The 24,846-nt window shown below is 44.7% G+C and overlaps 1 protein-coding gene across 2 annotated transcripts in view; it reads right to left on the reverse strand.

The window, feature by feature from the left end:
• The window catches only part of enox1 (ecto-NOX disulfide-thiol exchanger 1), a 420,328-nt gene that overhangs the window by 382,732 nt on the left and 12,750 nt on the right, over window positions 1–24,846 (reverse strand). For both annotated transcript variants that reach the window (XM_072260823.1, XM_072260824.1), the window contains exons 3-5: window positions 9,154–9,276; window positions 3,046–3,219; window positions 92–298 (exon numbers count right to left, since the gene is read on the reverse strand). In XM_072260823.1, coding sequence (XP_072116924.1) covers window positions 92–298; window positions 3,046–3,219; window positions 9,154–9,276 — 504 coding nt within the window. The remainder of the gene's footprint in view (window positions 1–91; window positions 299–3,045; window positions 3,220–9,153; window positions 9,277–24,846) is intronic.

Below are 24,846 nucleotides of genomic sequence, written 5' to 3' on the forward strand. Positions count from 1 at the left end.
GCCATTACAGCACCGTAACTCAGCCAGTGGTCAGACTCACTGAACACACAGTACACTCAGAGAAAGGAGGGGCAGGCTGGCAGAGGAGTACCTGACAGGTAGATGGCCTTGTCCACCATAAACTCCTCAGCGAAGCGGATGTGGCAGAAGTTCTTTTTGCTTTTGCGAAGGGCCGTGATGGTGCCGCACTGCTCGAAAACCTCCCGAATGACTTCCTCGGTGGCGTTTTCTGGCAAGCCACCCACAAACACCGTCTTGCAGCCGGGCGGCCGGTCTCGGGTTGCCGGAGGGGGCAGGTCTGTTGGACACAAAACTCAACAGCATCACCAGGGTGGGGGGCTACGCTGGTGGTCTACTATTTTTATTTCTTCCTCGCAGGGATCTTTAAGAGCTGTGTGAAACTAGAGCAGGCTGAATGAGGAAAAGCCTCCTCTTTGCCTTTCTCCATTACTTAGCCCATGCCTGGAGCACCTTAGCCTCCTGAATAGTGTAATAAAAATCCAGAACTTTGTGTAGAATACTTCCATTTTCTCTCTGTTACCAATCAGAATACCAGTAACGTGTGAACTTGAATTCACTCCTGCCTATAATCAAAGCTTGATCATCTCTAAGTGACAGAGAGAGTGGTCCCTAGAGCTCACCTTTACCAAAGATGCACAGTCTCTTTACAACTTCATCCCATATCAAGATGACCCTCCACTTTCTCCTGGAGCTCTTCCCCCCCCCACCCACTTCCATCCACCAGCAACACATTCATTCACCTGGCCGACTGAGCAACTCCAGACCTACAATCCCAATCTACATCCATCTTTTTGTGGGATGTGTGGAACAGTCTGTGCTTCAATCCTACATGGGCCCACTCACTCAAATTTTTCTTCCATAGCTGCTAATGGCATTGGTGTTGCTCGCTGCAGTCATGCAGAACTTGATCATTTCATCACCTCTGATCCCACTGCCCTCACCTTCACAGTCATTTGCTGATTCTTCCCTTTCTTGGACCCATGTCTCCACCTCAGGGGAGAGGTGAGCTTACAAGCATTGAGCTGTTTGGACCAAGGGTCTCTGATCTGAAACATTATCCGTTACTCTTCCCACAGATACAGGTCAACTTGCTGACTACTTCCAGCATTTCTTTTTATTATAGATAAAGCTTGCTAAACCTGGATCACCACATGGTGCAGGAAAATACCACAAATTATTGTAAAACAATTGCTATAATTAGCCATGTAATAACCTCCATAAAGTTCTGCATTACCAATCTCAACTTGCCACTCTCCAGGCCAGTAACACTTGGCTGTCCTATGTGGGAAACCTCTCACCATCAGTAATAGACCATCCATTTAAATACTACACAACTCAGGGACCATTAACCAGCCTGTATTTGTATGTTTCCAATTCCAAACTCCTCGCAAAGTGTAAAAGACACTTGATTAATGTGTTTGTATTCAAGTAAAGCAATATGCCACCTCATTTTACAAGAACTGCTGAATCCCATGTCATGGTAAGGACTTGATGCTCTGCGCCAATTGAGTCAATTACAGAGAGCTTCTCCTTTGACTGGGAAAATGGTCTTCACCTGGACCAATGTTCTCTGACCTCACACCCTTCTTCCTTAGAATAAAGCTGCTATATCAGACTGACTGTTCCAGACCATCTCCACACAAAAGGTTTCTTCAGAGAAGAATAAATTAGCACCGGTAGGTCTGTCAGCTCAGCCTATCACTAGATGGTTACTGATAAACCAATCGATGGATACACACCAAAAGCTCCCTTACTACTGAGCCTATGCCTCAACTATAGCCTCATCCACAAATGAAGTTATCCAATGAACTGGGCCTCAAAAGAGCAGGAGAGCTGGAAGCCAATACACAGTGACCTGGGACTTTGTCGCACAATGACTACTGCTGCTGAGGGCTGGTCTGCGGTCTTGGATATTCCCAGAATCCACAGCCATGCGAGGGTGGCCATAATGTGAAGAAGCACCCCCCCAATTTCACCCACAAACCTCTCCCTCCAAATCACACCACCTTGCACTTGACAAAACTGTTTCTCTACATCATCTACAAAATACTTCAAACATCGATGAATTAGACCAGCAATTCAAAGCCCATCAAAACCAGTCCTTTCTGCCTACACCATCTACATCACACTATTCTCTGCAAATTCATGTACCTGTCAAACATCCTCTTAAATGCTATTGTTTTGTATTCACCACCACCCCAAGCAACACATTCCAGACACTCAGTACAATATGTAAAAGAAAACAACCTGCCCCGCTATCTCCTTTGAACCTACCCTCTCGTCTTAAACACATGTCCTCTTGTATTAGACATTTTGACCCTGGAGAAAAATAACAAGATGTTTGCTCTGCCTACACATCTCAATCTTACAAACTTTTATCAGGTCTCCCCTTAGTCTCTGCTGCTCGAGAGAAAATAGCCATAGTTTCTTCAACCTCTCCTTGAAGTACATGCCCTCTAATCTAGGCAAACCTCTTCACAGCCTCCACATCCTTCCTACAATAGGGTGACCAGATCTGAGTACAATACTCCAGCTGTGGTCTAACCAGTTTTACAAAACTCCAACATAACTTTCTGACTCTGAAGCTCAAGTGCTTGACCAGTAAAGGCAAGCATGCCGTTGACCTTCTCTGCCCCTGCCCCCCACCCCATCAAACTGTGCAGGTACCTTGGTAACCTGCCTCCTAGTCACTGGAATCAGTCTGGGATTCCACTTGGCACCTCTAACCCAGTCCAGCATCCCGTTTCATCAGGGAACGAGGCAGGGATGTTGAGATTTGGAGAGCAGGGAGATAAATAGCTCGAGAGACAGAAGCCACCCCTACCCCCAGGGTTGCTTTGAATGCCTCTGCACTAAGGCCCTGATGTCAACTAGGCAGCTCAGACTTGGTTCCCGTGCTGTCATGGAATGGCCTGCAATCCAGGATTATCAGTTCATCCTGAGTCACAACCACTTTAACCTCCCCCACGACCACTCCCCAGGCTATTTCCACCCATCCACTGGCAGACCTGCCCTGGCACTTACTTGGATTCGCAGGGAAGAGTGTGCACCTGGCACAGTGGATGATTTCCTTCACTACTGGCAATTCCTGGTGGACAACTGGTCGCAGTAAACCTATCCCAGTCATCGTTGGGTTAACTGGAGCCATCCCCGTTACAAGTCCCAGGCCATGTTCGAACGCAGGCATGCAGATGGGATCTGTAAACACAAGACATGTTATAATCGCACAGCTGTAAAGATGTCGTGTCAGACACCAATAACGCTGAGCTCCAATGATACATCACTCAAAAAGTCCCCGAAACACACAAGCTCCTTGGCAGAGCCCTCACCATTGGCTTGACCCATCGATGCTCAGTAATATAACCACCACTGACCTGTTTATAGAGTATCTGCTACATGACCATAAATAACAAGTGGATGTAGGGTGATGTGGGATCTTGAGGGATTGATTCAGTCAGTGTGTCCCGCAGTGATCCTACATGGGAAGCATGATGCTCCAATGAAACAGAGTGGGGAGAATTCGATCGTTTTCCAAAGCCTTTTGTTGTCTATCTCTCTGACCAGCCCACTGCTCAGAACCCTGCTGAGCAATTTTAAATGGCCCACCCATGACCTATCAGAACCCAACACGGGGACACGGGTCAGGCAAATACCCCCATTCATCTGCTGGCTCCTGTGCTTCCCCACCCCACCCAGCACTGCAGACCCCAACTCACTGGACATCCCCCCCCCACTTCACTGACCCCAGCAACCCACTTTCAGACCCACTCCACCAACTTACAGCCAACCCAACTCACCAATCCCCTCAGGTACTGACAGACCTACATCAATGCACCCCAGCAGTCACCGACAGACCGACACCCCATTCCCCAACCCCTGCTGCCCAGAGACAGCAGACACCAACTCACTGAGCCCACCCTTCCAGCTTACCCACCCCACTGGCAGACCACACCTCGACTCACTGACACCCACCCCCCCCCACAGCACTGAGTAAAGATGCATCATCAACCCCACCTCCCTCAATCCACTGCAGCTTCACCTCTCACTCACCCACCATCCTGACTGTCAAAGACATTCCAACTGCTCCCCCTCCAACTAGTGCTTGCAGACACACTCCTTCAACGCTTTACCCCAGTCGGCCTGAGGAGGATTTGCCCCAGGTGGATTCAGTGACCACTCCCCAACAGTTACTTGGGACTCAGCTTGTGCACAACTTGCCCAGCCCCAAGCCTCAGCCACTGGTGCACCAGGCAGAAACGGACAGTCTCAGGCAGTACGTACGTACGTATACAGCGGTCAGGCAGCATCTATGGAATGAATGAACAGTCTTGCTTCAGGTCAGTGCTCAGTGTTAGTGGGTTCAGGATTACTTCCACCCTGTAATTTGGCCACTGCCGAATGTAGTGAGAGGGTAATTTCACAGCTATCAGGAGGTGTGGGCAGGCTTTACAGGACATTAGATTAGATTAAATTCAACTTTATTGTCATTGTGCCGAGTACAGATACAAAGCCAATGAAATTAGCATCTGAACAGAAATGCAAAGAATAGTGTTATTTACAAAATAACTGCGAATAAAAAAAGTGCTACAGCACACAAATATAAAAGTACTGAGACAGTACAATATGGATGCATCCACGGACAATACGGACATGGCCGCAGTCTGAACAATGGGCTGTTTGTAGAAGTGTTTCAGAAAATCGTACAAAAGGTTCACCAGGCACTGAGTGAAGAAATGTCTTATCTTTTCATTTCCACATGAAATGTCTCCCACCCTACCCTTGTGCCCATTAACCAGTAATATTTTGATCCATGTTTTGATTAAACTCACTGACCGAGTCTCTATTCCCCTGGGTGAGAGAATTCCAATAGTTCTCCATGTACAGGGTGAAGAAATTTCCCCTCTTCCTCTTTGGAATATCTCCTTACTCTGAGTTCTAACCTCCCCACCCAAGGAAAACAGCTCTCTACATCCTTCAAGAAAGTTGTAACTTTTGATAATCTCTCTCCTTATTTTGAAATCTAGAGAACACATCCTGGAGTGTTGATGTCTCTGGACCTGTACTCAGTGGAGTTCAGAAGGATGAGGGGGGACTTCTCATTGAGATAGATGTGAACAGCATGGACATGGAGAGGATGTTTCCATTAGCAGAAGAGTCTAGAGTCAGAAAGGCACAGCCTTTAGAACTGAGATGAAGAGGGATTTCTTCAGGCAGGGGGTGGAGAATCTGTAGAATTCATTGCCACAAAAAAGCCACAGAGGACAACTTATTAGTTGTGTGTAAAGCAGAGCTTTATCAGCTCTCCATTGGTAAGGTGTTAAGGGTTACAGGAAGGTGGCAAGATGGTGCTAAGAGAAATACAAACGAGTTATGATTGAAAGGCTGAGCAAACTCAATTGAATGGCCAAATTTACACCTATATCCTATGGTTTAAACATGGTCCTAGTCTGCTCAATCTCTGCCGGTAGATTGGTGGGTCAGAGACTGCAGTCATTGGTCAGGAGGGGTTGGTGAGTGGGGAGTACACATGTCAATGCTTCAGCCAGATATCAGAACTGGAGTACATGACCAGTTCTCATGCCAGTGTGTGTGACCCTGCCAGCAGCCTCTGTCACACTATGCACTGCTCAGAGTAGAGGAGCTCTCCCTCACTTGAGCTCAGTTGCCATTAACATTAGCCACCAGCTTAATATACATTGCAACTAAACTCGGGTACTAGTCGGGCTGACCCAGGTTTGATTCTAATCTCCGGTGGCACATGTGCAGGATTTGCACATTCTCTTTGTGACTGTGTGGGTGTTCCCATTTCCTCCCACATCCCAAAGACACACAAGTTGGGCAGTTGGCTGCTGTCAATTGCCTGAAAGATGGCGGCCTACTAAAATTTGAGAGATTAGCAATTAGTGAGCTAGCATATCCGTAATGGATCAAGTGGCCACCTTCCATGTTATGCAGGTATGGAGATATGGAATATGAGAATCATTCAAAAGATGGATCAATAATTGGTTTCATCTTGTAGAGGTCTCAATAAAATTCAAGCTGCAAAACCAGCCCTACTCAGCTGTGATTTACAGCAGAATATTTACGATGCAATAACTCAACAGGTGCAGCCACACAATAAGTCAGGCTGCTCCTGACATTGTATTCTGCTGACATCCTTTCATTAGAGGCAGATGCTACCACAAATGAGCGCAGCCTGGGGATACAGAACACAAGCAGATTAATGGGGCCTGCGTTTAGTGAACAAGAACACAGACTACACATTGCATCTTGGAGACTTTCGTCGGCTTTGGTTGACAAGAGCCCATCTGGAGCTGTGCACACAGTTCTGGGCATAGTGCCTCAGGAGGGACTTGCTGCCCTCAAACAAGTTCACGTGAGTGCAGCAACAGTCCACAAGACTCGTTCCAGGGATGGTGATTTAACTTTATGAAGAGAGCTTGAGCAGAATACGGCTATGCGCTGTGGAGATCTTTTCAAAGCTTATGATATTCTTAAAGGATGTAGGGAGTATGTTTTCCTTGGGTTAGAGTCAAGAACCAGGGCAAGTCTCAGAGTAAAGAGATAGTGTGCATGAGAATGAGAAGAGGAAAAAATTTCTTCACTCAGTGTATGGTGAAATTCTTTCACCCAGGTGCTGTAGAGCCTCAGTCAGTAACTTCACTCAAAACAGAAAATCGAACTTTTCTGGTAAATGGACATGAGGATAGAGCATGAAAGAGCATTGAGGGCAGAGGATTAGCCATGAGTAACCTCCTCCTGCTTCTACTCATTAACACTCACCTTCTCCGAAAGTACTGAAACCAGGGCCTGAAAGGTTTAGACTGAGGGACTTCCATTTAAAAAAAATCAGTGGAGTTGTGAGCAGTGAAGAAGGTTGTCCAAAGATATAGTGGGATAGAGTTCAGTTACGGGCGGAGACATGGAAGGTGGAGAATAATCTGGGAAGGTGTACAGCATTGTATATTGGGAGGTCAGATCCAGTATACAGTAAACAGCAGGACACTTAACAACACTAATGGGATTTTGGGGTCCAAGCCCTTAGCTTGCTGAAAGGGTCAATAGATCGTAAAGGTGGCAAATGCATGCTTGTTTTTTTTTAAAAAATACACAGTCAGGGCATTGAATACAAGAGTCCACTTTGGTTAGGCTGCACTTCAGGCAGATTCTATGGAGGGAAATCCACAATCATGACTTCGGATCGAGATTCTTCCTCAGGACTAGAAAGAAGGGAGACGGCCAGTTTAAAAGGGTGGGGGAGGGAGCAAAGAGCTGGCAAGTGATATTTGAATCCCGATGAGAGGGAAAGATAGGCAGTGGGGGAGGGGGCGTGGAAATGATGGAAGAATCTGGCTGAAGAATATGGAATCTGATAGGCGGGCACAGTGGGTCATGAAATAAGGGAAGGAGATGAGGAGGGATACTGGAAGGAGGAATGTGTGGGGAATGTGCAGATTAAGGGGACAGAGAGCAGAAAGAGAAGGAGTAATGGGGCCAGTGGGAAAGGAGAAAACAAAAGGGGGGTGGGAACCAGAGGGTTGTGGCTACTGAAAGTTGGAAAATAAATAAATCGCTTTTCATGCAATCAGGATGGAGACTACCAAGGCAAAATATGAGGCGCTTTTCCTCTAATCTGTGACTGGTCTCAACTTGGCAGGAGAGGAGGCTGTGGACAGACACGCTGGTGTGGAAATATGGAAATGGAATTTGAAACGTTGGCCTCCAGGAGATCCTGACAAATACAGTAGATGGAGAAAAGAAGCATGACAAAAGAAATCTCCCAATCTGGACCGGTTTCATCGATGTAGAGCAGGCCACACTGGGAGTACCAGATACAATAAACGACACCTATTGATTCCCACGTTAAGTAGTGCTGTTTACGACCCTGGATGGCGCAGAGGGAAGAGATGCAGCACTTGGCACAGTTGTGAGAATAAACGCTTGAGGGAGATCAGCAGGGAGGGAAGTGAACAGGGGATTCACAGCAAGAATGATCCCTGAGGAAAGTGGAGATGAGTGGGGTGGTGGGGTGGGGGAGAAAGAGGTAGATGTGTTTGGTGGTTGTATATGTTGGTAGTCGCAGAGAATGATACATTGGATGTGGAGGCTTGTGGGGTGATAGGTGAGAACAAGAGAAATCCGAAACGCTGTCCCTTTATGCCAGGTGTGGGGTGGGGTGAGGGCAGACATGTGGGAAATGAAGAAGATATGGGAGAGAACAGCATTGATAGTGGTGGCAGAGGTCGCTCGGTTTTCCTAAGGAGAGGACATCTTGGATGTCAATGTAGCAAAGAAAGAGTTGGGGACCTATACTGCTGTAGGTTTGTGATACGGACTGTTCTACGTAGCTGACAAAAAGGCAAGCACAGCTGGAGCTCATGCGAGTGCACATTAGTTTGGAGAAAATGGCTAGAGCCAAAAAAGAGAATTTGTTGAGGGTGAGAACCAGCTCTGCCAGACAATCTTTTTTTCCCTGGAACACTCTGATAAAAAGTTTTTAGAATTATGATGGACACAGAAAGATGGTCAGTGTTTTTTCAGAGAGGAAATCTCAAACACAAGGGGTAAAGGTCAAAAGGGAGAGGGGGCACATTTAAAGGAGATTTATGAGGCAAGTTTTTTGTTGAAAACATGAACAGAGTGCCTGGAGAGGTGGTGCAAGCACATAAAATAGCAACGTTTGTAAGGCATTTTGACAAGTACCTAAACAGGCAGGAAAAGGAAATATGCAGGCATGTGTGTAGTTTAAGTTGGCCTTATTGTCAGTACGGGTGCCAATAGTCAAAGAACCGTTCAGTGAGGAACAGGTCCTATGTTCTAAAATATTTGTATCCACTGTAAGGTATTTGTTCAAAGTACCCGCTGTTTCTCATTTATTTCAGGCTCTGTGAACCCCAACCACCAGAGTAGCTGGGGCTCTGACAGAGATAGGAGCTCACACAACATCTGCATCAGAGCCGCCTCTCAACTTAACCTGAGCATCTTGTTGCCAAGCTCACTTGGTCAAGACTCCCTGCCCCAAGGAGGACAAGCCAAATGATCACCAGACCTCACAAGTTTGTATCCCCACGTCCAAGTATGAAAGGGGCTGAATGCAGACCTTCACAAGACAGGAATCCAAACCATGGTTACCTGATACCAATGGCACCGGGGTGATCCCCAGGTTGTTCATGGCTGTGGCCCAGGCAGTGGTGTCAGTGACAGACATGCTGATCTGGCTCGGTCCTAAGACTATACCTTCCAAACCCTCTGTTCCTGCGGAGAGAAAAGAAGTTGTTTAATTGTGTCCCTCTTGTGTGAGATTTCTGGCTCTTCCCTTTGTAATTGTGCTTGGCTCTAGTTTTTGGAACAGGCCCTGTGAAGAGAAGGACGGCAGGAAGCTGATGTGGTGTCCGGCGTTGGCTGTGGCTCAGAGGGGACACCATCACCTCTGGGGCAGAAGACCAAGTGTTCAATTTCACTCCAGGTCCTGAGAGGAGTAGCTCCACTGCCTTAATTCGAGCAAGATGGATAACCAAGGCTCCACCTGCTCTGCCCTGAGCACTAAGACGACGTCACAGCATTGCTGTGACGTCCTTCCTGAAATCATCGCCAACCACCTGTCCCTCAACGAGCACTCATTATTTCACAATTTACAGGAGCTTATTGTGCACAAGTTGTCTGCTGTGCGTCTGACAGCGGTGTATGAGGGGTACAGATCGGGTAAATGCAGGCAGGCTTTTTCCACTGAGACTGGGTGGGACTACAATCAGAGGTCATGGGTGAAGGGTGAAAGGTGGGAAGTTTAAGGGGAACATGAAGGGAAACTTCTTAACTCAGAGGGTCATGGGAGTGTGGAATGAGCAGCCAGCGCAAGTGGTACATGCGAACTCAATTTCAACATTTAAGAGAAGGTTGGATGGGCACATGAGTAGTAGAGATATGGAGGGCATTGGTCCTGGCGCAGATCAATGGGAGAAGGCAGTCTAAATGGTTTTGGCATGGATTGAAGGGCACATTTCTGTGCTGTACTTTTCTATGGCACCAAGGAGAATGCACCATTGGCTCATCTGCCAAGGAATAGCAATACGTCACAAATCAACTAAAAGGTTTTCCTGTTTGTTTCTTCTTTCTAGACAACCACACGAAAAGTTGGGCAGAAGAACACGGGCTAGTGTTGGGAGCAGTGTAAATAGCTCCTTCGTGGTCAGCACGTTTTCGGTGGGTTTGTGATACCAAGCAGCACCAAACGGCAGCAATAGAAATAAAAGGAAGTCAGTAGACAGGGCAGTTGGCTATGTGTGTGTGTGTTCATCTCAATCAGTACAGGCCCTCCACAGGTCACAGCAAGCTGTGAATGGTTCTAACCCAGACAGACGGTTTGCAAGTCAGAAACTCAGCCACAGAGAGTGCCAGCATAGCAGAAGATGCCTGCAGCCCCTCAGCAGTGGGTAAATCCCTCCCACTAGTCTCCCAAACACTCAACTGTATGTAGGGGCTGTCCACAGGTCAGGTGTTCAGAACCTGGGCTGGACCTGTAATATTCTCAGCCTCATGCATTCAAGTGCACTGAGTTTTCTGGGGATACAAAGTGAAACACCTCGTATTACCCCAGCATTACACCCCCATCGTGCCTCTGCCCTCTCACTTAACCTTTCTATAGCCCCTTTCAGACTCCCACAGAAACTTTCCAACCATCTGGTCAGTAGATTTGATTACATAACAGTCTGTCCCTTCATCTGAGCTATTAAGCAGACATTGCAAGTCATTGAAGCTCTGACTGCCAACTCATTGTTGCAACTTGCCAACATGGGAATGGCATGTGTATCTTTGCAGTTAACGTTTATCCATGCCAATATAGCACCAGAAAAAGTTTTATCTTTTATTCATTTGCAGAGTTAGGTGAAAGTGTAGGAGATTGACTTGAAATGTCACAAGACAAAAGAGTTTAAAAGCCTTCCACTGCAATGCTCCACACTGTACGAGGAGTGATTGATAAGTTCGTGGCCTAAGATAGAAGGAGTCAATTTTAGAAAACCTAGCACATTTATCTTTCATGGTCTCCTCCTACATTTACACATTTAGTCCAGCGGTTGTGGAGCTTACAGATCTTGGACCTCCAGAAAGTGTCCACAGATGGGTGATTAATAAGTTTGCGGCCTAAGATAGAAGGAGATGAGTTATACAGCTCTCGTTACATGCACATGCAGGTCAACTCTTTGAGTGATTATGCAGAAAGTTTGAAGTTAATAACTCATCTCCTTCCACTTTAAGCCACAAACCTATCAATCACCCCTGCTGCGGACACTTTCTGGAGGTCCAAGATCTTTATGCTCCATGACCGCTGGACTAAGTGTGTAAATGTAGGAGGGGACTATGTTGAAAAATAAATGGCTAGGTTTTCTAAGATTGACTCCTTCTACCTTAGGCCACGAACCCTCGTGTGTGTTTCCAGTTTGAACCAGCATTGTGGATATTCAGACAATGAGCTGGAAAGCCAGGGGAAGGGTGGATGGGGGTTTGTGGCTTTGACTCAACACAGAGGCCGAAGAACAAACCTTACTCCAAACATCCCCTGCAATCAAAATATTACTGCTTCCAAATGTTTGAAATCCAGATTCTCTATGAGAAGTCTGCTCAACTGAGACTAAGCCAGGAACTTACTTGACTGTACATCAAGATGAGAGGTAGCTAGGAGACTAGGAAGATTTCAACAACCAGAACAAACAGGTGCCCGGGGAAGGCTTGTTAATTGTAGCCTGACTGTCTGAAGCATGTGTGCACAGGAGGAGGAGCAGCAGAATGGTGAAGGGAAATTACTGGAACTTTAAGACACAAAACACTGGAGAAATCCCCTGAGTGTAGATTAGGCAGCATCTTGGTATCTGCTAATGAGAAAGCAGGTAGCAAATGTCTCAAGATGGGCGTTCCCCTTTACTTCCCATAACTAATTCCCCAGTTTCATTCTCCGAGGAATGAATGTTCGTCTTAAAAATCTCCCCAAAGAAGCTTTGTTTCCTTTTACATTTCCTCCCTAGCTTCCTCTATCATTTTTCCTCATTCATTCTTTGAGCTGTTGAAATATTCCCAATTTTCCAGGTTCTTCTAATCTTCCCAAAGCTGTGTATTTCTTTTTACAGTCTGATAACATCCTTAAATTCCTAGATTAACCACAACTGCTCAGCCTTCTCACAAAGAGTTGATCCTTTAGATGCAGGTAGCATCTAGCCATTAAACACCTGGAAACAGTAATAGTCTGATGCAATGGCTGGTAGGAGTAAAGTTTGTTCTGCAGCCTCTTTACATCAAGTTCAACCTCTTCCTTTGTCTTTGTGGTGGATCAGCACAATGGACACACAAGAGACTGCAGATCTGGAGCAACATATAGGTTCAGTTCAAATGAAGGTCTTGATTCTAAATGTTTACTGTCTTCTCCCCCACTGCCACCCAATAGATGCTGCCTGACCTGCTGAGTTCTTCCAGCATTTTGAGAGTTTCTACAATACAAGATGTGCCATTACAACCCATTTGAGTCACTTTTGTGTTTTCTCCCAATTCTGCAAACACCAAAGAATGAGCAAGAGATACATTTGAGAATTTGCAGATACCTAGATCTTTATCAACATTTGGATTTGTAATTGTGTGCTGAAAACTGCCCAATCACATAGCACCATTTTGCATATTTGGATTTCCCGAGTGTACAGCGTTTTGCTTTCTGACAGATCTTTAGCCTTGCTTTGCAAAAGCAGTTTATTAACCTGCTCAGATGCCAGAAAATAGGGGAACAACATCAGTGCACACAAGGCTAAACATTTTCCCTTGTTACCTGCAGCAAGCACACGCTCTATTATAAACTCAAATACCGGAAACATTTGTATTCCAGATTTCCAACGTCAGTGGAAGTTTTAATTTTCATGATAATTATTGCTGATGGCCTCCCCTAGGGCGGCAGGAGGCAGAGCAACTAACTGGAATGTAATTCAGATAAGTGTGAAGTGTGTCTTCAGATGACAAGTGAGGGCAGGATTTTCACAGAGAATGGCAGGGCACTGCTCGTAGAACAGAAGGACCAAGGAGTACCAGTACCTGCATTCCTGAAAGCAGGTAGATAGGAGGATTATTTTTTTTAAAGCCTGAAAGAAGTGAATTTGTAGAATGCTTTGCCACAGACTTCTGTGGAGGCCAAGTCTGTGGGTATATTTAAAGCACAAATTGATAGCTTTCCGATTGGTCAGGGTTATCAAATGTTATAGTGAGAAGGCAGGTGTCTGGAGTTGAGTGGGATTCTGGATCAGCCATGATGGAATGGCAGGGCTAACTCGATGGGCTGAATGGCCCAACTTTGCTCCCATGTCTTCCGTCTAAGTTGGAATGTTATGTTGTAGTTGTACAAGGTGTTAGTGAGGTGCCATTTGGGGTATTATGTATAGCTTATAGATCAGTTTGCTATTGGAAAGATGCCAATAGATAGAAAGGTGTTGCTCAGACTTGAGGGACTGAGTTATGGAGAGAAGCTAACCAGACTGGGACCTTTTATTCATTGGGGTGTAGGACTAAGGGTAATAATTTTATAGAAGTGTATTAATCATGAGGGGCATGGGTAGCATGAATCAAGAACTAGGTGGCACGATTTAAGGTGAGAATGAGGAGATTTAATAAGGACCTATGGGGCAACTTTTCACCTGGAGGGTGGTCAGTGAATGGAATAAGCTGCCAGAGAAAGTAGAGGCAAACACATTAACATTTAAAACATACTTGGTCGGATACATGGACGAGAAAGGTTTAGAGGGCTACGAGCCAAATGCAGATGAATCGAGCTCATCTAGATAGGAAGCTTGGTCAGCATGGACTAATTGTGCTGAAGAGCCTGTTTCCATGCTGTAGGACTATGAGCAGATCAGAGTCTATCAGGAGAGCTGAACTCTCAACCTTTCTTGAGGTAGAAGTACTCGAAGCAGCAGTAAGTCATCCATCCCTGCAGCCATCAGGACCACAGTTGATCTTTACTTCAGCACTGTCCTCATCCCTCTGTTCCAGGAAACCAGTTTGTTATGATCCCACCCATTGACTCAGGGTAGAGATCTACAGAGATTCAGCAACCACTCACCTGTCCATCCTCTAGTCTGACAGCCTTGCGCCAGACTCCACAACCAGGGGAAACCTCTTCCCTTCGAACGTCAACACCACTCTGCTATGAGACAGACTGCCCAGCTCAGCACAACGCACTATGAATGCTGCTGATCGTGCAAGGTACTTGACTTGTTCACACTCCGTTAATCATGACCACCAGCTGCTGCCAACTGGCAGTAAAAACCTCAATTAAGAACCTGCTGAGGCAGAGTTTGACATCAAGATGGAATGTCAATAAGGAAACTACAAAAAGTCACAATATGCAATCATAAAATTGCCAGTCTTGAAGGGCATCAGCCTGAAACATAATTGTTCAATTTCCTCCATGGATGCTGCCTTACTTGCCAAGATCCTCTAGTAGTTTCAATGCATCACTCCTGTCCCTGTGTCCTGTTGTCGAGAACAACTGAAGCAATCCAGAGATTACAAATTGTGAGGTCCTGGTCCTTCTTCCCCATCTCATACTACAGAGTCTCAACCGTTCTCCTATGACCTCTGGCTACTCTCACTTCCCTTTCAAAATATCCTGCAGCTGCCCGAGACATCCTTGACCGTATACAGGGAGCACCATACCAACCTGGAGACCCTTCTGTGGCTATGGGAACGCTTAGCTGACTAGGGTCCAAGGACCTCTCAGAGCAAGACGTTCTGATACTTTCGTCAGAGGCTGGTCAATCTGCGGAATTTGTTGCCACGAGCGGCTGTGAAGGCCAAGTCATTGGGTGTATTTAAGGCAGAGATAAATAGATTCTGATTAACCAGGGCATCAAAGAGTATGGGGTGAAGGCAGGGGAGTGGCGATGACTGGAAGAATTGGATCAGCCCAGGATTGAATGGCGGAGCAGAATCAACAGACCGAATGGTCTACTTCTGCTCCTATATCTTATTGTTTTATGATAATAGAGTCCCCTACTCCCATCACTTACCAATTTCCACGGATGATATAAACATAGATAACTCAGAATTAATTCCCTCCGATATCCCAGACAAGTTTAAGATACTGCCTGTTGGGAGATCAAACTATGCAAAGAACAGTACACAGTTAATGGCAGGACCCTTAACAAGGGTGTCAGAGGGAGCTCAGGGTCCGAGTTCATAGAAAGAGCTGCACCTGCTGATAGAATGGTAAAGGAGGCACATGACATCCTGACGAAGGGTCTTGGCCTGAAACATCATATGTACTTTTTTTCCATAGATGCTGTGGCCTGCTGAGTTCCTCCAGCATTTTGCGTGTGTTATATGGCACACTTCCTGTTATTATTCATCACATTGAGTTCAAGAGTCAGGAAGCTATGCTGCGGCCTTATAAAGCTCCGGTTCGGCCACATCTGGTCACCCCATTAAATGAAGAATATGATGGCTTTGGAAAAGGTGCCCAAGAGGTTTATCAAGATGCTGCTTAGATTAGAGCGAAACTTGGGTTGCTCTCTCTGGAGAGGTGAAGGCTGAGGGGAGATCTGACAGAAGTTAGAAAACTACGAGAGGCACAGATAGAGTGGAGAGCTGGTACGCCTTACTGTGAGACTGCGACAGACCTGCACCAGCAGTTCACCTAGGCGGCTTTCTATTCAGAGCCACTGCCCATCGGCGCTAGAGACCCGAGGTCAACTGGGATTCCAATGCTGTCTGTGTGGAGTTTCCACGTTCTCCCCGGTCATGTGGATTTCCATTGGGTGCACCGGTGTCCACCCACACCCCAAAGATCTGTGGGTTGGTGGGTTAACTGGCAACTGAAAAAGTTACAAGTGTGCAGGTGAGTGACAGAATCTAGAGGGAGTCTTTGAAATTTGGGAAGGATACAATGAAATAAATGTGGGAGGAGTATGGATGATGTTCAGCATTGACTCAGTCGGCTGAAGGGCCCATTTCAGTGTAGTACCTCATTACATCTCCATGCACCGATTCCCTCTGTCCTCTCCCTCTATAACCCCTGGGCCCTTTGACCTCGCGGTTCTTTGACTATGGCACTATGTGATTCAGTATGACCATGACTCTTCTCCAATTAACCCAGGCTTGGCCATTGCCTCATCACCACCCATCCAGCTCTGGACTCACCAAACAGTGCAAGGCCGATCTCTCAGGTGGGACTGGCTTGGCAGAACAAATGATAATGATCCACCTTCCCAAATCACACCCAGCACCATTTTCTTTTGCCAAGTCTTTGAAAGAAAAAGTTGTCAGTGTGTAAATCAAGCTGCAAATTCACTATTCACCCACTGCGCTGTAAAAAAAAAACTTACCAACTTCACTTCAACTTCTCCCTGGTCCAGTGATGCGAGGTCTCATGAACCTCTGCTGTCAGATTATCCCACATCCCTGGGCTTGACATGGTGCAATGGAGAGGACACATTGCAGGGATTTTGAATGTATTGGTATTGATACGAGCTTACTGTTGTCAGGTACCAAAATACAGTGGGAAAAGTTGTTTTGCATGCTACTCAGACAGGTCATGCCAAACACAAGTGTAGTGAGGTAGCAAAAAGATGGGCCAGCATAGACTTGATGGCCTGAAATGGCCTGCGGCTACCAGATGATTCACAGAACTTCACCTGCCAGTGGGACCTTTCTCCTGCCCATTATTCGATTAGGTTGGACAAGGAGTGCAGCTGGCTGATGAAGTCTGTACATTGTCAAGGACACAAACCAGTCACTGTGCACTTGTCTAACAACAGGATATTTCTTGACTTACCAACTCTCCCTTTACACTGAAATTAAAATGATCCATTTATGTCACTTGCAGCAGTGGTAGAGATTGTACATTCTTTTTGAAAAGAACAGAGCATCTTTGATGTTCTGAAATCACTACCCAGAGGCCAACCAGACTGGAGAAATATCATGGGCACCGCAGTACATGGATGTCACGGAACAAAGAGGAGCTCAAACCTCTGTGGGAGAGTTTACGAATCCCATCTCACCTCACCACCTATCAGACTGGCATGGAAGTGTCACCGGTAGGAAGGTGCTTGCTTCAGAATTGGCCAGGTAAAGCAAGGAGAAAGGAATTTTGAAAGGATACAGAACAGATGCCACTCTTTGACTGTGCCAAGTTGCCAGGCAACAAAGTTCCATCATAAAAATTGCTTCAGTTATTATACAAAAGGCATCAGTGTGGGTACTAAAATATTGCTGCTTAAAGCAAAAAGAGACCTGGGATTAATTATAAACAGTAAAAATATCATTAATGGTGATGGATAATCAGAACAAATTATAAACAAGTGTCGCAAGAAATTTCCCAAAAGTACGGACAATATTTACAGAAGCACATTAAGAGCAGCTCATTTATCGAAGGAATAAAGTCAAGCTTCAGAAATAGCGAAGCAGGCAGACTCTGAAATATTAATAACCATTGCATGTGGAAGTTGGTCCAGGAAGGGGAATGTCTGCAGTAAGGAAATGTGAACCATCTTCCACTCACCAAGAGGAAAAGATCTTTTTTGGACTGTCAATCTGACTCCAAAACCTGGGCCTGGTTACCACATTTGTTGACAACAGAAAGGTAGACAGGAATGCAAGTTCTGAATGAGGCAGGAAGAGACTACAAAGGATTTGATTAAAGAGTGGGCAAAAACTGGCAAGTGGGAGGTAATGTGAGAAACAGTGGAATTGTCCTGTTTAGCGAGAAAATGAATAATAAAAAATAACCCTATCTGATAAGGAGGGAGCTGATGTCCTATTCCTAGACCAGGTATAGCAAGTAGTCAGAAAAGCCAACAGAATGTTATTGCTTTTCGCGGGGACAACTGAATACAAATATATGGAGGTTCTCCTTCAGTTCTATAGGGCACTGGTGGGACTGTGTCTGGACAACAGCGTACAGTATTAATCTCCCTGTTAAAGCAAGGACGTTACTACCTTGGCAGCAGTTTAGAAAAGCTTTATGGATAGAAAGGTTTAGAGGGATATAGGCCAAAGGCAAATGGTATGACTCAGAGACATTTTGGTTTGTATGGACAAATTGGGCTGAAGGTATCTTTCCCTGCTGTATAACTTGATAACTGTGAAGTTCACTGGACTAATGCCTAGAACGTATGGTAGCTTTGTGAGGAAAGCTTGGACAAACGAGCTGTTAAGTTTCATAGAGTGAGAAGGATTGGATTGAAATGCACAAGATCCTGAGGTTTCATGAAAGAGGGTATATTCTTTTAATGGAGAGTCCAGACTAGAGAGCACAATCGGATAAAGTAATACAGACTCCAGTGGGGCTACTCTGAGTACAAATGAACAGCTGTTCTTTAAAACACTGGACTATATTTTACCTTCAGCTTAAACAATACAGGTTCAGAAAAACTTTTAAACCCTACACTGCAGATCACAGGAGAGAACACCTTCTCAGCAAAGGGCACAGTCATTTCCCATTAAAAAAAAACACCTTTAGGCATTAGGGAACAAGGTATTCTTCGGGTCTGATATTGCAGTGATTGACCCCAGGAACAGCACATTGGGAGGTGGGAAAGGGAAGGTTATGGAAATCTCCGGGTGTCTATTCTACTTAATTATTCATTTCCTGTCAGAGGCCAGCAAACAATGCACAAAGACCCCAAACAGCACGAGATGATCCCCAACGGCCAGGGCGCCCAAAATACCAGTTTAAACCTTTGACGTCAGAACGTGGCAATGTCTATGTTGTCCACAAATCACATCCACCCCTCTGTACTGGGTGCAGACATTACTTCCTGGCATTGGGAAAGTCTTATACCCTTCTGCAACTCTGATGCTGACTGAACGATAAGGCAGTCAAAGACCCCACCCACCCCAGACACCCCACACCAGCTATCAGAAAATGATACAAAAACCTGAAAGCAGGCATCTCCAGGCTCAAGGGCAGGTTGTATCAGCTGCTGAATGGTCCTCTTGACCATACAATCCTGCACAAAACGATTCTCATCATATTGTAAGTCTGCAATCTGTTATTGTTCCCACCCCACTTTGTACTACCACAATGGATGGCATTCAAAACAATGATTTTCACTGTACCTCGGCACATGCTACGGTAAATAAACCGATTTACCAGTGTTCACAGCTCTTTATCCCACATCGTACACACCCTGTGAAAGACCCTCTATCCTATCTTGTCCACCAGATACTTACCTATCCTAACCCCATTGGTAGGCCCACAACCTTTCTGTCTCGAGTCATCTAGGCATTTCCTAAATATTGAGAGTCTCTTCCTTCAGCATCTTCTCAAAGAGTACATTCCAGTCTACATCCACCCTCTGGGTGAAATAAGATCTTCTAAACCTCTTATACTTTGGCCTAAACCCTCGTCCTCTAGTTTTAGATACTTTAGGCCCTCCACAACCCCAGATGAAGCATGTAAACCAACCCAATCACAGTTAAATGGAGATGCAATTTAAGAGAAAACAGGGCCAACTCAAACTAAAGAAAGCGTTAATTGCTGAATAATAAGCCAGGGTTATTTAATTGGCTAGTATGTCATATCCTTCTAATAGGAAGAATGTGATGGAGTTCAGTAAAACATTTGCAATAGGAAAAGGTTACATAGCTAATTCTGGTTGAGATGCTGGCCACAACGCTTGGGCAGGGACTGGCTACGACAGAATGGCTATCTGGCTAACTAGCTAGATATAGGAGCTCGGTAGAATTGGAACTGATTCATGCTCTTAAGAAACAAAATTTCAAGTTCCTACAAAAATCAAAATATGAATGAAGACAAGAAAACGAACACAAAAGAAACACAAAGAAAGGACACTACAGCAACACAGACAATGGAACAACCTGGTGAAGGAAGCCATTGAAATAAAGCAAGAGGAAGAGAATTTTAACAAAGACCAATGTCTTGCTCCAAATAAGAACTGGAATTCAATTGTAAACTAGGCGAGACAGTGGAAACCTTATTGGATGAGGACTGACCAATCAGGAGGGACCATGACGGTGGGGATATAAATGCCACCAAACTAGACATGCTCAGGCATCATCCCTGAAGAAGATGGCAGAGTTTGGCATGGAAACGTCAGTTATAAATCGATATTAGTACCCGACTAGAAGCCAGAAAAGAGTTTCTTCATCATATACGCTGGGAAACCACTAGGTCCTTTTTTTTTTTTTTTGAGAAAAAAGGTGCATGATATTGAAATGTCATGGTGATTTTCATGATCAGCAGCCCAAAGTCCAAAAGACACACCCAAAAGTATTCAGGAATCAAAATCTTTGTTGTCCAGTGTTACTATTGGTCAGCAACAATGGGTTTGTAGGTAATGGCAATATGAAAACGACTGATATCATAGAGGAAAACTTTGTGTCAATCTTTACAGAAGAGTTATGATAAGAATCTCATGAGTTAATACATGCATGGATAAGGATATGCCAAAATTAATTAGCTTTGATGAAAATAATGGCACTGAATCCCCTGGCCAAGATGGTTTCAACGTGAGGGTGAAGAAAATTGCTCACCATTCCTTTGAGAAAGTAAAACACAACTTTACTACATGATACCCAGACACTGAGATTCAGTGACAAGGAGATGTTACAGAATATTAGAGTTTAGGGTGATGAATAACTTGGTAAGTCTTTAAATTTTTTATTATTAAGGGTAACTGATATAGCTGTTAAAACATCTTTGTTATTTTTAGGTTATGCCTAGCTAAGCTTCAGGATCAAATTTGGAAGAAACTAGATAATTGATGAAGGTTTGAACCTGTTTTAAAAAAAATAACCAAGACTAGGCCAACAATTAATTGCAAGTTTGAAATTGATAGTTTTTATTAACTAAAGATATTATGGCATTAAGAGGAAAGATTTATAAACCAAAGGCAAATATACCATCAGCCATCACCTAATTGAATAACAGAACTGGTTCAAGGTTCAAGATTCCCACATTCATAAAATGTTTCCTAAATGGGGAGATACACAGTAATTTAAGGATTGAAAACAGAATAACACTCCTCAGCAAGTCTCTTCATTGTTAATTTTTACTTAAATAAACACGACAATATTCCTTCAACTTTTAGGATATATTTGCAACATTAAAGGTTTAATATTTGCAAAGGACCAGCAGTTAAACAGTAAATCACACCAAAAAGCAGTTACCAGATAATCTCACTGCAGAGATATTCTCCAAATAGTAACACACCCAGAGACACCCGCCAATTAGCAGCTCACTCCCAGACATCTCTACACTACATAATTATCTCCTACTGCTCTCTTCTAAATAGAAACTTCCTGACAAAACTTCCTCCATCACACTTCACAAGAGCTCCTCGAAACATTAGCATTCTGTCAGTACCAAATGCACTGGGAGGCTCCGTCAGATGCCTCTGCATCATATTAAAAACACTTCCTGTCTAAAACTTCCTCTATATATTAGCACCTTTCCAAGTCATATTTGTTTTTAGACATGGTAAGGAAATAATCTGGAATCTCTTTAATAACGGAACACTTCTCCCAGGATTGTCTCGAGTAGGGAAATTACACAAGGAGTCCTGTTCCAAATTGGCAGCCTTTTTTGTCACTCAGGCCCCAAGCTCAGACTCCAAGAATGTTTCTCACACCACCTCCTTCCTTTAGACTAGCTTTAAACACCTCCTCAAACATGCTTTTATCATCAATCAAAAAAATGAAGTGTTATGACTCCTGTGAGCACCAGAAAATATCTTAACTTTATTGATTTCATTCCCTTCTAGATATAAATGGTATCTGTATCCAACATTGATAGATTAAAGAAACAGTTGCTTCAGTGTTTTGCCATGCTCTAAATAAACACAGATATTTAACATTTATGTATATAATTTGCAGGGATAAATGAGTCAATGCTCTCAAGTTGCAAAAGGAATAAATTGAATAATCTATTTTTCATTAATGGTCATCCAAAGCCCTCATCTGTCATGTTAACTTAAACAGGAACTTGCCACTAACATATTTCAAAGCAGTTCCTGGAGCCACGGCAATGCAACAAGATGCATGGGCAGAGGACCCAGCACTTGGTCAGCGGCTGAAAGGTGCACCTTTCAAGGGTAGAGAGTAGAGGACACACCTTTGTTCACCACCACCACTGAAGTAGCGACATGAGGACACAGTGTCAAGAAGGAGACATCATTTAGGATCCCCATTATCTGAGTCATGCTTTCTTCTCCCTTCTACCATCAGGCAGGAGGTACAGAAGCCCCAAGTCCCACACCACCAGGTTCAGGAACAGCGTCTTTCCTACAGCCATCACATTCTTGAACCGACTCGCAGAACCCTAATCCTACCCCAGGAATGGAACATTACCGACCACATCAAGCTCTACTGCAGACTACTTATTTTGGAATTTGTATTAATTTTATGTCTTTGCACTGTGCTGCTGCCACAAAACATCAAGCTCCACATCACAAGCCAGTGACGATAAATCTGATTCTGACGGACTCATCTCTGAACACACACTCCCCCTTCAGGAGGATTCATTTACGTCTGCTGAGTTCCTCCAGCATTTTTATGTGTATTGTTTGCGTTTCCAGCAGCTGCAGATTTTCACTGTTTGTGACTGAATATTTTTTCTTCACTGCCTTATCTGATTTATTTATAGTTTATGTTTTGTATGTCCTCTGGACCTATGCAGTAAGTTCTCCATTTACCCTGCACACATGACAATGAGCTCTACTCAAAATGTCAGTCAAGGAACACGGAAGCTTAGGAAGGGAATCCCTAGCTCAGAACTCAAGGTCTCAGCAATTGGATTGGTTAGAAATCAGAAGAAGACCTCAAATCTTGTGGAGTGAAAGGAGAATGCAGAGACATTTAAAAACAGTAAACTATAATTAAGGTATTAATTAATCAGGAAACACAAGTGTGACTGATGGTTGCAGTGGTAAGATTAGTATGTGCTACACCAGAATTGCAACAGAAGACAGGATGGGGAAAAGCAGCGACTGTTTCCTCTACACTCGATTATTTCCAATGCAAAGGCAAGAACCAAATTTCAGCAGAACAGCTGACATGGGTCGAGTTGTCAATGTCACTGCAGTGTGAGTATAGGTAGTTGCACTGTCTCATTGACCCCCCTCAGCTTTAAAACCCAGTTGATCCACAGGGCATTCATCCTAGATGGCTGAAGGAGGCACAGAAGAGTTTATCGTAACCTTCCAATCCTCCCTCAGGAGTCCAAGGGCTGGAACCTGACAAACATAACATGCTTATTCAGAAGAGTAAATTTGATGTGCCCAGCAATTGCAGCCTCAGGGCATTTTAACCTCCGCTGTGGGCAAACGTCTACAGAACCCCCTTCTTCAAAATACCTTTTGCATCCAGTCAAAGAGAATGTTGAAGAAAATGCCTCTAACAGTGCAGCTTCCTCCTCATACCTGCCTAAACTTAGTGGGAGTTGATCTCTCAGCCTGCCGTCTCAGTCAGTGGGAGGGAGCTATCTCTGATTCTTTACAAAATGCAATCATGTGCACCAGTATCTTTAATCTCTGGGGAGGTTAAAACACTTAGCTTGTCACTGAGCACTGTTATTCGATATGCTGTTGAACATATCCTGGCTGGTTGTACCAGTCTGGTATAGCAACTTCAACGGGCAGGAATACAAGAAACTGCAGAGTGGTGGATTCCGCCCAGTTCATCATGGCCACTTTCCTCCCCACAATCAGTGATAGCAATAGAAAGGGCAGCCTGAAGAAAACAAAGAGCCACACCTTCTGGGCCATGCCAGTGTGCAGGAGGTACAGAAGCCTGGAGTCCTACACCACCAGGTCCAAGAACAGAGCTTCCCTTCAACTATTCGGTTCTTGAACTGAACGCCACAGCTCTAATCACCACTGCTTAGCAGTACTGTGACCCACTTTGAAATAAAATGGTCTTTATTTTTTGTTCTTTTGTGTTCTTCCTTGTAAAAATTGCAAAAGATGTTTCATTTATATTTTTTCTGTGAATGTTGCTTATATGGTGCTATGTGCACATGATACTGCCTCCAGTATGCCATTGCATCTGTGCTTACATGTACCTTGACAATCTTCTCAACCTTAGTCAAAGTGTCTATCAAGCCAAAGACCTGTAGGTAAACACCGAGAGGGCAACAAAGGCATCTGCTTTTCACCATTTGCCTATCCTGCAAATAGCATTGCCTGTCATTGCAGAATTCCTGGTCATCCCGAGGCAGCTTTGGGGAATTCCCATTCATCCCTCAATCAGTTTGTGAGGACACCTTCTACAAGGTCCAAGAGGCTGCCCTGCTCTCTTGAGGCACTGGGGGCACAGTGCGTACCAGGGCAGGCCGACTAGGAGCCATCCTGCTTGGGAAAAGGTTGGCAGGGAACTTCATCAGAAGCAACTCCGAGTGGTCCAAAACACAAAGTGGTGTTCGGGGAGGAAGAATCGTTAACACTCCACATTAAAAAAAACAAACATGGAGCCCGAGTCTGTTGCGGAAATTGGGTGGCGGGGGGTGGGAAGATAATCTCACAGTTCCTTATGTGAAGATCAAATACAGGTAGTACAGATGGGAATTACCAGCAAAATCTGAGACCACCACTGGGAATACTGACAGACTCCAGATAATAAACCTGTATCTTTTGTTTGCCAACTTAATCAGGATCATAGCTAGGAGTGTGAGAGTTACAGAAAGGTGATGGATTCTGGCAAAGGATGGGATTTACGGATTAGGACCATTAAACATTCATCACTGCATTGCCTACAGATGGAATGATACGCTGTTTCAGTGAACATTCCCAGCCAGGACAGCATCTTTCTATGACCCTGGAGAGCTTCTTTAAATAACTAATT

The sequence above is a fragment of the Mobula birostris genome, chromosome 6, assembly GCF_030028105.1.
Source record: "Mobula birostris isolate sMobBir1 chromosome 6, sMobBir1.hap1, whole genome shotgun sequence".
In the NCBI taxonomy this organism is placed as follows: domain Eukaryota; kingdom Metazoa; phylum Chordata; class Chondrichthyes; order Myliobatiformes; family Myliobatidae; genus Mobula; species Mobula birostris.